This window comes from Peromyscus eremicus, chromosome 6 (genome assembly GCF_949786415.1).
Source record: "Peromyscus eremicus chromosome 6, PerEre_H2_v1, whole genome shotgun sequence".
Lineage (NCBI taxonomy): Eukaryota > Metazoa > Chordata > Mammalia > Rodentia > Cricetidae > Peromyscus > Peromyscus eremicus.
The window spans coordinates 24,739,420-24,752,156 of NC_081421.1; the positions used below are offsets into that span (position 1 = coordinate 24,739,420).

At 42.7% G+C, this 12,737-nt stretch overlaps 1 protein-coding gene across 1 annotated transcript in view; it reads left to right on the top strand.

Moving 5' to 3' along the window:
- Positions 1 to 12,737, top strand: part of Spata16 (spermatogenesis associated 16) — a 216,507-nt gene that overhangs the window by 176,446 nt on the left and 27,324 nt on the right. The window contains exons 8-9 of the mRNA XM_059265083.1: positions 2,496 to 2,660; positions 6,060 to 6,143. Of these exons, the coding sequence (XP_059121066.1) occupies positions 2,496 to 2,660; positions 6,060 to 6,143 (249 nt within the window). The remainder of the gene's footprint in view (positions 1 to 2,495; positions 2,661 to 6,059; positions 6,144 to 12,737) is intronic.

A 12,737-nucleotide genomic window follows, 5' to 3' on the forward strand; every position in this document is an offset into this window, starting at 1 on the left:
CCTCTCTCCAGAACTAAGGGGCCATTTGATCACTCCTAAGGTCTCACGGGGAGGGCTAACTCTCTGTGCTAGCACTAGATGTTTAGGCTAATTCCTTCATTTTCCACTATATCCTTGATTTTTCTCAAAGCAGCCACATTAAAACACTCCTGCTGACATCAGATATTGATGTTGGTCTTTTTTCCACTCGGTCTTTCAAAAGCCCTCATCTTGCATATATACAACATTGATCTATAGCTTCCTGATAGCCAGAATTACATTTGGTTGTGGGGAGGGGAGGGGAGGGTGGGTGACTCTTAGCAGGTTCTTCCCCCGGGATCTCATTCATATGGAGCACTTCCTGTTTTGTTATGCATCCAGCAATCAGGCTAACAAAGCACTGTTGCCTTCAACTATTTTTATTTTCCTGATGTTTTGGAAAATTACACTAATAGATTATGTTCCCGAGCAAGCTGCAGTCGATTCTGCTCTCTGAAGTTGGCTCGCTACAGCAGTTCCCTACAACTAGCCCCATTGTTTCTTCTAAGAGGACAAAGGAAGCAATTGTTCTTCAGAAAGAAAACTGTTTCTCCTCCGATTTGCTTTCCTCTGCTTGACAAAATGCCATTGTTCAGGGACATATTGCAGCTGAATGGTGGGCTAGCTGTTCGATCAGTTCAGACAAGGGATCTCAAGCCCACCATTCGGAATCATCACATCTAGAAGTTCGTAGATTTTCATATAAATAACTAATCAGAAACAATAAGCAAAAATGGAGGACCTTACTTGGACAACACAGGTGGCTGTCAGGGAGAAATAAAGCCAACGGAAAGCAGGCCTGCCTAACCTCCGTTCATTTGCCAGATTCTGGGGAAAGAGCAGCTTCTCGGGCTTGCTGTCTGTCACAGGGCATGACATTTCAGAGTGTCGCTTTCTAATTTCACATTGAAGTTCAGATGGTCTCTCAGTAATGCTCATTTCTAACAATGTTTTTCTCTTTAGAGGAGAATTTCTTTTAGAAAGAAATCCGTGTCTCCTTTGAGGGAATCATTTGATACAAATTCACAAACTAAAACAGTCCCTACAAGATACTAAGTAGAAAGGGAGTGGTGTCGTCTTAAACTCCTAATTGAAATGCCTGGATATTTGGGCGGGTGCCTACATCATCCTAATTTCTAGGGCTCCGCAGCAAATCCAGGGATTCACTGAGAACAGTGAAGGCAGTGTTAATTGCCTTCTTAACAGACTTACCCAAGAACTCTGCTGTCTCTGGTCCAGGAGTCCCGCGTGAAGGATGATGAAGGATGATGAAGGATACTGGTCACGAGCCTTGCTGTGCTGCTGAGCACTAGTTGCCAAACACCCTCAGGACCAGCACACTCAGGGTTTAGTGTTTTGGCCTTGATGTGCCCCCATGTGTCTTTCCTGAAGAGAAATCTGGGGTTTTACCATAAGCCCCGTCCCTTTTCTCAGGCATCACAGTCTGCTCTTGCCTCTCTTCTGTGCCTGGTAGTAACAAATACACAAGAGGGCCACCTTATCCTAAGTTGGCTCATCTTTGGGAAAGCAGAGATACCTGTCTATTCAGGAGGGCGAAGCAGTGTAGTCTCGCAGAGTGGTTCATCACAAGATGGACCGTGTCAGTTATGGAAGCCACCCTACGAGCTGGAGTGAACCGGGTAAGAACGGAGCCGGTGTACAAACGATCTAAGGGGGACTACAGAGAAGGGCAGAGCTATTCATTCAACTTGCATAAAAGTTGGACATAGACAAGATAAGAGGCAAACTCTTAGTTGGTATGATGCTTTGATAATGTAAATAAAGTCACCTGTAGAAGGTCATTGGCCTCTGCGAGGACAGCTAGGGGAGCCCAGGTGAAATTTCAGTCCTGGTTTTTCACAGCAGACTCCTTTCCTAAGGCAGGGCAACTGGAGAACCCATCTCAACAGGCCTGCTAAGAGCTGCCTTTCATGTATATCCACCTCCTTTAGAACAAGTAGAGACCATATCTAAAGTACAATCTAATGTGCTGGATCCTGCTGCTTTCAAAAGACGTGAAAGGGCCAGATCTGGTGGAGCATGCATGTAATCCCAGCAGAGGTACATGGTTCTGTGAATTCAACCCCAGCCAGGCCACACGTAGATAGATAGACAGATGATAGACACATAATAGATAGATAGATAGATAGATAGATAGATAGATAGATAGATAGACAGATGATAGATAGATAGATAGATAGATAGATAGATAGATAGATGATAGATAGATAGATAGATAGATAGATAGACAGATGATAGATAGATAGATAGATAGATAGATAGATAGATAGATAGACAGATGATAGATAGATAGATAGATAGATAGATAGATAGATAGATAGATAGATAGACAGATAGATAGGCAGGCAGACAGACAGACAGATAGATATTTTCTTCCACCCTGACTTGACTGCAGACCCAGAGAGGTCTGTTTCTGCGTTCTGGGTCTGAAATATTCCCTTTTCGCTGTGAGACAGGGGAATTTCCATGCCTGCTCAGGTGTGATGGAGAAGCTGCACTATGCCAGCCTCCTCAGCCGGCTGCAGAGAGTGAAGGAGCAGGCCCAGGTGATCAATCAAGCAATGGCCGAGCTGGCAACCGTCCCTTATCTCCAGGACATCAGTCAACAGGAGGCGGAATTGGTAAGTATTTGTTTCTCTTTGTTTAAGCTTTCACAGGCCCAGAGCCAACAGAAGACTGATAGGGGCTGAAAAGGCTTGTGGGAATAAATGTAGTCTGCAGGGAGACGCTGGCCCTCATCCAGCATTCAAATGAAGACGCTGGAAGATGGAAGCAGTCTGGAGCTTTTAATCACTTTAGCCTTTTCTTTCTTCTTCCTTTTTGTTTTATTTTGGTTTGGTTTTTGTTGTTGTTTTTCGTTTTTTTGTTTTTCGAGACAGGGTTTCTCTGTGTAGTTTTGGAGCCTGTCCTGGAACTCGCTCTGTAGCCCAGTCTGGCCTCGAACTCACAGAGATCTGCCTGGCTCTGCCTCCCGAGTCCTGGGATTAAAGGCGTGCGCCACCACCACCCAGCTTCTCCCTTTTTCCCTTTCTTTCTTTCTTTCTTTCTTTCTTTCTTTCTTTCTTTCTTTCTTTCTTCCTTCCTTCCTTCCTTCCTTCCTTTCTGTCTTTCTGTCTTTCTGTCCTTCTGTCTTTCTCCCTTTCTATATAAGGAGAACTTTGTAATGTGTAAAAATATAGGAAAGGGTTAATTACTCATTTTATATATACAACTTTTTGTTTAAACTAAAATGAAAGTGTGGGTGTGTGAATGTGGAGGCCGGAAGACAAGCTTAGCTGTCTTGTCTTTGCTCAGGCACCTACCACCGTTTGTTTTATAGACAGGATTTCTCATTAGTGCAGAGCTCACTACGTAGGCTAGGCTGGCCTAGGCATTGGGCCCGGGGATCCCTCTGTCTCCACTTTCCCAGCTCTGAGATGACAAACGCTGATGGCCATGCCATGCTGTTTTTTTTCTTCAACGTGGTTTTTAAGGATCAAGTTCTAGTCCTCACACTTGGGAGATGAAACACTTTACCAGCTGAGCCGTCTCTCCACCCCAGCTGAAATTCTAATTAATGTTCTCTGAAACTCCAAAACGATACAGCACTGTCCTCTTCTGTAGAAGAGGCAGGGGGCAGAACACATATCTGTATAGGAAGACTGCCCTACAAAATGTCCCTAAGTGTAGGTCACCTCCAGCGTTATCATACGCAGTGGAAGCCAAAGCGCACACAGTGATACACTCAGTACAAGTTTGAGAGAAAAGTGTTGAGATGTATATATATATATATATATATATGTATATATATATATATATATATATATATATGGATTTTTTTAACTAGATACATTCAGAGAACCAGACATTTTATTCTTGCACAGACCAAGTAAAAAACTACTTAAAGGAATAGCTTAGAAACAATCTTCAAGCAGATGTGTGTATTATACTCATAATTAATATTAGAAAGCATACCACCTCATTTGAAAAGTAATTATTGAACAGTGTGCTGCCCATTCAAGGAGAGGTCTGGAGAGCCTAATGTGTCATAGGGAAGGGATCTTTCCTTTGAAGCTGTAATTGAGAGTAGCTGAAACTAATTATAGACTTGAATGGAATTCACAGCACAAGAGTGAGAACAGCCCAAACTGATGACCTGCAATTTTCAGATAACTAAAGGAACCCTCCCTCTTTGAGATTTTACAGACAGAACCAAGACATGAGCTTCTAGTATTTATAATATTTATCTAGACTTTTTAAAAAGTGTATTAAATAAATACTGCTATTCAGAGTAATCGTATGAAACAGTCTGCCTAGCCCGGTAATAATGCAACGCCTACTAAAGATGAAACTCACGAGATAAGCCTGTTGTTCAAGGACTCTGTAAGTCACAACTGGTGATAAGACTGTCTGACCATCATGGTGGCGTGCGGAACACCTTTAAAAGGCAGTGTGTCCATCCTGCTGTTCATGAGGCATTCAACAGTGTGCTGCTAAGTGTGCTGCTTTCAAAGGGCATATTATAACCAATTTTAGATGATTAATGCTCCAGTAAGATAAGAGAAGCAAAAAAAAATGTTAATTTGGAAAGAAAATGTTGATCCTGTCTTCTGAAAAGCACATTCAGTATTTAAGTAAGAAAAATGCAGAGGAATTCTCTTCTTGTAAGTCTCCTGAGCCACATACCTATGGGGTGCCTTTCCCCCACAAATGCTTATATTTCAAAATACGCACAAAGGGCTCAAAACCAACTTCACTGAAATGTCTTCCAAATGTACAGTTTTTCAGTAGCTTATATTTTTGAAAATGAGATTTCATGGAATAATTTCATATTTTATATACTTCCAAAATTTAGAAAATTAGATACATGATTCAATGATAAATCAATAGATGGACAGACATATTCATAGATGATAGACAGACACGCAGAAAATAGATGTGTGGGTACAACCCCAACATCTGAACAGTCTGTGTCTTGGAAGGTTTCATCACTTTATCCAATAGATTTTACTTTCCAGTTTCCAAGCATGGGTTAATCTTAAAAAGTAAATCCCAATCTGCCCTCGTAGGGCACCATGGAAACAGTGGTGGTTCAACAGAGGCCTCTTGAGTGACTCTGCAGCATCAGAGAGATCATGGAAGGGTTAACCCTTCAGTCTCACGTGTTCTAACACAGCCCACACATTCGCCATGATAGGATTTGTTATTAATTTCTAAAATAGGGTCTCACTATCTGGCTCAGGGGAGCTTTGAACTTGGGATCCTCCTGCCTCAGCCTCCTCACTGCTGTGACTATGCTGACTTTTGCTTGTTTGTTTCTTCTGAGATGAAGTCTCATGCAGACCAGGCTTGAAACTCATTACTCCCCGAGGCTGGTCTTGAGTCCCAATCCTCCTACCTCTGCCTATCAAGTCCTAGGATGGCAGGCACACACCGCTACTCCTAGCCCATCATATTATTTTCAACTGGAATATAGCAAATGACTTTTTTGTAGTTAAAGTGTGCTGTTTCAAAGGGACCTTTTAAAAAAAAGAAGAAGAAGAAAAAGAAAATTAGTTATTTCAAAATTTTACCAATAGTAAAAGAGTTTAAATGAACGAGAGTCTTTTAAGAGGCAGTAAAACAGTACAGTTTTAGTATTGTCCTCTGGAGAGCTTTTTCATGATGCCTAGAATTATGATCCATTAGCCTCAGGAGAAAATACTAAAACACATTCATGTACTACATGGCATTTCCTGAGAGAATTAACTGCTGCCGTCATTCTTTACAGCCCAAATCTGTTTTTAACAAAACATCAACACTTACTACATTAAAACCTGTATGCTTCCTACAAATTTGGAGGAAGAATCTTTTCATTGTTTCCATATTTTATGTGTACAGCAATATTTAGTCATGACTGGAGCAGATTCGAGGTGGTGGGAAATATGAGTAATAAAATCATCAGCGTACAAATGATTTTTTAATTAGGTTTTAATCTGTGTGTTTAGAGAAGTTATTTCTGTGTGAATTTCATGCTGATAATTTTTATCTTGGTATCACAGCTGCAGTCGCTAATGGCAGACGCCATGGACACCCTTGAAGGAAGACAGAGTGACAAAGAACGTGTGTGGAATACAATCCAAAAGGTAAAACTCAGCTGAAGGAAAAATGTGTCTCATCCTCAGAGAAAATGTCCACCTTGGGTCAAATCTGTTGAAAAGATAAAATAAGAAATGAAAGCAGTCCCTGGGGTTGTTTTTGGTCTGCCTTCTTTGTGAAGTGAATGCAGTCCAAAGAACTAGAAGTGTGGCCGAAACCAATGACGGATTTGTTTAATTTGTCCTCAAACATACTGTGGTCATGACACACACCAACCTTCCTGTTCATGCTCCTTTTCATTTTCTGTTTAAATGATCTGTTGCTTCATTATTTGTAATGATAATTTTTAAAACCCTTTTCCTTGGAATTTTTACTGATTCTTCAACTATTTATTTGTCTTTTGTTTTTCGTTTTGTTTGTTTGTTTGTTTGTTTCTACTCACTTGGGAAATACATCCCAGCTCAGGCTCCAGAATCTTGCGCTCCAGTGGTTTTGGAAGGGGAGAAACATAATGGCTAGTCACTGGTGCTCAAGGCAACATTTACAGGTTGTCGCTGGCCCCAGGTACTCAGGTACCGTGTGACACTACAGAACTGTCTGAAGGGGCTGGTAATGCTATACCTCCAGCTTTCTCCTGGGCAATACATCTGGATTGCTCTACTTCCCATTCAGTCTCCTCCCATCCCTTTGTGGGACCCTGAGGTCAGGAAACAAAAGGAAAGAATCAAAGAAGACTTCAAACTAAAAAGTAACACCCACCCAGGAGGGACTCTGGTGAATCTGAGGAGATGCGTGTGCTCTGAAATCAACTTGAAACTCTGAAGACACACATGGAAAACAAAATCAACTCAATTCGTAGATACTTGAGTGTCAGATACCTTGCTAGGCAGAAGCAGTGTGGCTATGTGATGGCTGTGAACAACCTAGATGAGAATAGTGTGGTCTGGGAGGTCAGACAACTATCTTTATGACTGTGGTATTTCTATAACATTTAAAAACTAATGTTCATTACTCAGGTAAAAGGGAAAATTTGGAAGGTACCTTAGTTGGTAAAGTACTTGAACATGTGGACATGAGTTCAATTCCCAGATCCCGATTTTTAAAAAAGGCCTCTTGTGGTGGTGAACATTTGTCATCCCAGGACAGGGGAGGTGGAGACAGGCAGATCCCTGGGACTCAGAGGCCAGCCAGTCTAGCTTACTTTGTGAGCTTCAAGCCAGCGAAAGACCCTGTCCCAAAAAAAGGTGAATGGTACCTGAAGAATGGCACCCAAGGTTGTCCTCAGACCTTTACATGCACACACACACACACACACACACACACACACACACACACACGCACATGCACACGAACTTTTCCAAACATAGTGAAAAACATGCACCAAGAATTCAAAGAATTCGTGTGTATTAGTTACTTTTCTAACACTGTAATCAAATACCATGACCAAGGGAACTTATAAGAGAAAGTGTTTAATTGGGGACTGGCTTACAGTTTCAGAGGGCTAGTCCACGATCATCATGGCAGGAAGTATAGTGGCAGGCAGGCAGGCATGATGCTGATCTGCAGGTAGGCAGAGAGAGTGATTCAGCCTTTTATAAGCTTTTGAAACCTCAAAGCCCACCCCCAGTGACACATCTCCAACAAGGCCACACCCCCTAATCCTTCCCAAACGGTTCCACTAACTGGTGACCAAGCATTCAAACACCTGAGCCAATATAGGGCCATTCTCATTCACACCACCACAGCAACTTGTGGATTTATTTGGGGCTTGTAGTTCCAAAGCCCCAAATACCATCCCAGCATGGCAGCAGACAGGCAGGCATGGGCTGGAGCAGCAGCTGAGAACTCACGTCCTGATCCACAAACAGGAAGCAGAGAGCACATACTCAGAATGGCAAAAGTCTTGCGAAACCTCAAAGTCTGCCTCCAGTATGATGGCTATTCTTGGTTATCAATTTGATTGCTTTTGTAATTAACTATAACCCAAAAGCAGAGGACACACCTCACCTGTGAGGGATTTCTGATTAATTTGAAGTGGGGAGATCTACTTGTATTCTGGATCTTTGAGGTAGGAAGACATTGAAGAATCTAGATCTAATCTGGGCCATGCCTTCTGCTGGAAGCCTATACAAGGACATGGGAGAAGGAAGCCTTTGCTCTTTGCCTGCTTGCTCTCACTTTACTAGCAAGTCCATTCCTTCACTGGCATTGAAGCCAACTTCTTCAGGACTCCAGTGTATACTGAAGACCACCTGAGACATCCAACCTTGTAGACTGAACAACTACTGGATTCTTGGACTTTCCATTCATAGCCAGTCATTGTTGGGTTAGCTGGACACAGCCTGTAAATCACTCTAATAAATTCCTTTATATATACAGAGAGTCATTCTATAAATTCTGTTATTCTAGAGAACCCTAACTAACACACCCTAGAGACACACCTCCTCCCACAAAGCCACACCTCATAATCGTTCCCAAGCTGTTCCACCAACTGAGTACTAAATATTCAAATATTTGAGCTTATGAGAGCAGAGCCATTGTCGTTCAAACCACCACACCATGCATATCTACAGGCAAACACCCACACATAAAGAAACACAAAGAATGGCGTCAAGACACTTGCTTGAGCAAAGAGGCAGGGGCTAGAGAGAGGCCTTCTGAGGCCATTTACTGAGGAAAGAAACTGTTACATGGGTAGCTTTTGGCTAAGAGTATAAACTGCTTTAGAGCATAGCCAGGAGGGAAAAGCCACACTAGATGGCTGAATGAGGATTTAATTTAATTTAAGAGGTAAAGGCAGTTGCTGCCCAGACTGACAACCTGAATCCAATTTCAGGGAGCTACATGGTGGAAATAGAGAACTGACTCCTATAAGTTGTCCTGTGACCTCAATGCATATGTCATGGTACAGGGGGCGGGGAGAAAAATGTAATTTTTAAATTAATAAGTATGAAGTTGTTAAATAAGAAACTGAAAAGGTAAAGAAGAAAAGAAAGACTACCAGTACCATTCTGTTGAGCTGGAGATCCAAGAGAAGAGGTTGGAGTGACTAACCCTGAAAAATTTGGATTAGAAATCTGTCAGGCCCAACTCAGGCACTTATTGAAGGTGCTGCTCTGTCACTCCCCGGTCCCCGAAGTAGAAGGAAGTTTCTAGAAAGGTCAGACCACAGACCTTTGAGGAGGATACACTAATCCACTGATATGTGAGTGATGGGGAATTCAGTGATCTTAGAGGAGTTCTGTCGCTTTTGGAAAAACTAGGTTTAGAAACAGTCTGTGTTTCCGTACTGGGCATGGCTTTTCCAAAGAAGTGCTCACAGGAAGACAGGAGTAAAAGGAAGGCAGAGAGGAAGCAGCAAGCATGTCTTTCTCTTCAGACCCCCTGTGACAGAGACTAAGGGCTGGCAAACAGAGACAGGCTATGTAGAGAACCAGCCCTAGGATCACAGCTGACCGTAGAGAAGGGTGGGTTTGGAATAGAGAGAATACAGGTTTATAACAGAGTATATTGAACCTGGATGCTGTCAAGATGCCCAAGGGGAAATATGGAGCCTCAGGCTCTGGATAAATACTGAATGAAGGTGACAAGGTGACAAGAAATAAGAAGAAAAAGATGACAAGGAGGAAGGACAGACTAGAGATGTAAGTTTCTAGGTCCTTGGCCAGGTTAACACCAAATGAAATCATTTGAGTGGCTGACACTGATCAGGAGGATCATATAAAGAGGAAAAGAGCTGTAAAGGGGCACACTTCAAACTATGGGAGAGAACCCTGCAAAGGAGAGCAAGGGCCTGCAGAAAGAATTAGAGCTGGAGGGTAAGGAAATGCAATACTGAAGAGTCAGCAACGTTACCAACTGTTTCTACTGGCTATACAAAATAACTTTAGAACAGGGATCAGCAGACTACACGCTGCAGGTCACACTCCACACACCACCTATTTCTGTTAGTGAAGTTCATTGCTTGCAGCCACGCCTTTCATTTACGTGTGGTCTGGTCAGCATGGCCACTGTAATCACTCACTAGTCAAAGCGATTTACTACCTACCTGCATGAAGAAAAATGTTGCTGTACTCCAGTTTACAACAGTACACCTCCCAGAAATATTTGCATCCATTGAGTAAATATTTACATTTTCAAATCCAAGTATTCATAGAGCCACAGCCCAATGACTGACTCACAGGGCCAGGCCAGAAAGATGGAAAAGCGATCAACATCTTTCTGCATCTTTTGAAAATGCTTCTTGCACTTGTCTGTAAGCTACTGCTCATGGTGCCTGTGTTCATGGGCATTACCTAGACTGCTGCTTCTTACTTTGTCCCTACTTCAGCTGTCTGTGCTGTGTAACAAACAACCCTACATGCGGTGGTTTAAAAAAATCATTGTTGTCTCTCAGTCCAATACACTGATCAGACTCTACCAGGTGGTTCTCAAAACTTGTCGCACCTGGTTCAGTCTTATGGTTTGTGTGCATAGGTCTGACATCTGTGAATTTCCAAGACGGCTGGTCACATGCCTGACAGCTGACACTGGTCGGCAGAGACAGTTGCCTGTATGTAGGTCTCCGGCACGAAATAGGCTTTAAAACAGCATCTCACTGGGTTCCAAGATAACAATTTAAGAGAAGGGAAGTGAATGCATTCAATCTTTAAGAGTAATCTCCCTGCATCAACTTCTGCCATCCTGTGCTGATGTAAGCAGTCACAGGCCAGCCTAGACATAAGTGGATGGAAAGTCTTCACTACCAAGGAGATGATGGTGACCATCTCAGAGTCAGGGCACAACTGCAGAGTGGCTCTGTATCCTGGACTGGAAAACACACCTTCAAGCAAGCAGGAGTCAGGCAGACAGTGAAGTCCAGGGTCCCAAAATAACAACACAAGGGACCCACACACTACACACCCAACCAGTAGGAGTCTAGAAAGACTCACTGGTGAAGAGCCAATCTTTCCAAATTAAAAGCCCTGGTAATGATCATGGCTTTCTAAATAGAAGCTCCCAAGAGATTTTTAGGAAGGCATGGATGAGAAAGAGCAGGGTGCCAAATTTTTCCCAAAGGCTTTTAATTTGGTTAATGTGGCTCTACAAAGGACGATGGCATCACTCTCAGACAATTCCAGTAGCAAGTAAGTAATTTCCTTTTACTGCTACAGAGTTCATTTGTGTGTGCAGGAAAAAAATAATTAAAAAAAACTAATTGTACAAGCTACACTGTGTTCTGAGCTCCCTGGAAGCTGATCTCGGCATCGCCACCTCTGAGATCTGTTATCTGTAATAGAAACAGCTGTTGTACCTAATGAAAACACTTGAAATTTTCATTGGAAGCAGCAGAATTATGGCAGAAGCTGCTCATTCTGCACAGTTAAAGGGTCTGTCAGAATCCTCATTACCTCACACAGTTTCCTGGGTTCCACGTTGTTATGGGTCTATAAAAAAGCCTCATCACACTGCAATCCGATTCATGAGCACTGACCTCCTGTCTGTGTTTTTGTCTTTTCTGAAGTTTCCCACAAACAGCCGTGCTTTGCCCCCACTCACTGGAATTCAATGCATTTCTTCCCAGAGTTGTAGGAGAGGGATGGTGGTTGGGGTTGTCTCTGTGAAGCAGTTCTTTCCAGTAATTAACTCAAGGTTCAGACACATTCATGTTGCTTTAGTGATGCAGATACAAAACCAGGCAATTCACATTTTAAAAATAGCAGGGATTTCTCTTTTTCTTATGTTGGAAAGTCCCATCTACAGTGTGGTTAAGAACATCACACATTGCTCAGTTTTATTCTATAACAATTGTGCCTGAGGAAGAACACTGTTTTTGAACATCCCACTAAAGTCCCACTGACACCTTCCTCATTCATGTGAACAGCAAAATACTCACTTGACTTCCATTCTGTTAGACATTGTCCTAGACATTCGAGACTCACACATGAAAAAATCAGTGCCCTCCTACTATTTGCAGCCTACTGAAGTAGGTAGTAAACCACCTAAAAATATAGAATATGATATGGGGTAAAATGGAGTAGGAGGGCATGATAGGAAAATGGAAGGTGCCTGTGCACATACTAGGTAGAACTCATTTTTAGTAAAGGAAACAGCAAGTGTAAGACACTAAGGTGGAGTGTGACCTCCAAGGACAGCATGGTAGCTGCTGTGTAATGAACCGTGTACTGAGATACGTTGTGAAAGAAAATAGAATGTTTTATAAACCCAAAAACAAATAGACTTGAAAGCTGCTAGGGTGAGAATAGGTTGAAGGAGCAAAGGAAACAAGGTGTCAGATGCTCTTTGACGGCTGTGATGAGCACCATGACCAAGGCAACTTACAGGAGAAAGAGTTTACGGGGTGCTAACAGTTTCAGTGGAGAAGGGCAGCAGGCAGGCATGGTGTGGAACAGTAGCCGGGGGCTTATATCCCTTATCCACCAGTAGGAGGCAGACAGAGACAGAGAGGGCTAACTAGGAGTGACGAGCCTCCCACAAGGCCACACCTCCTGATCCTTCCCAAGCAACTCCACCAACAGGGGACCGAATAGTAGATATGTGAGTCTGTGGAGGCCATTCTTGTTCAAACCGCCACACAAGGTTATTACAGTGATATGGGAGAGAAAATGGAAGCCCCAGCCTTAAGCCTAGGTGGGAACATG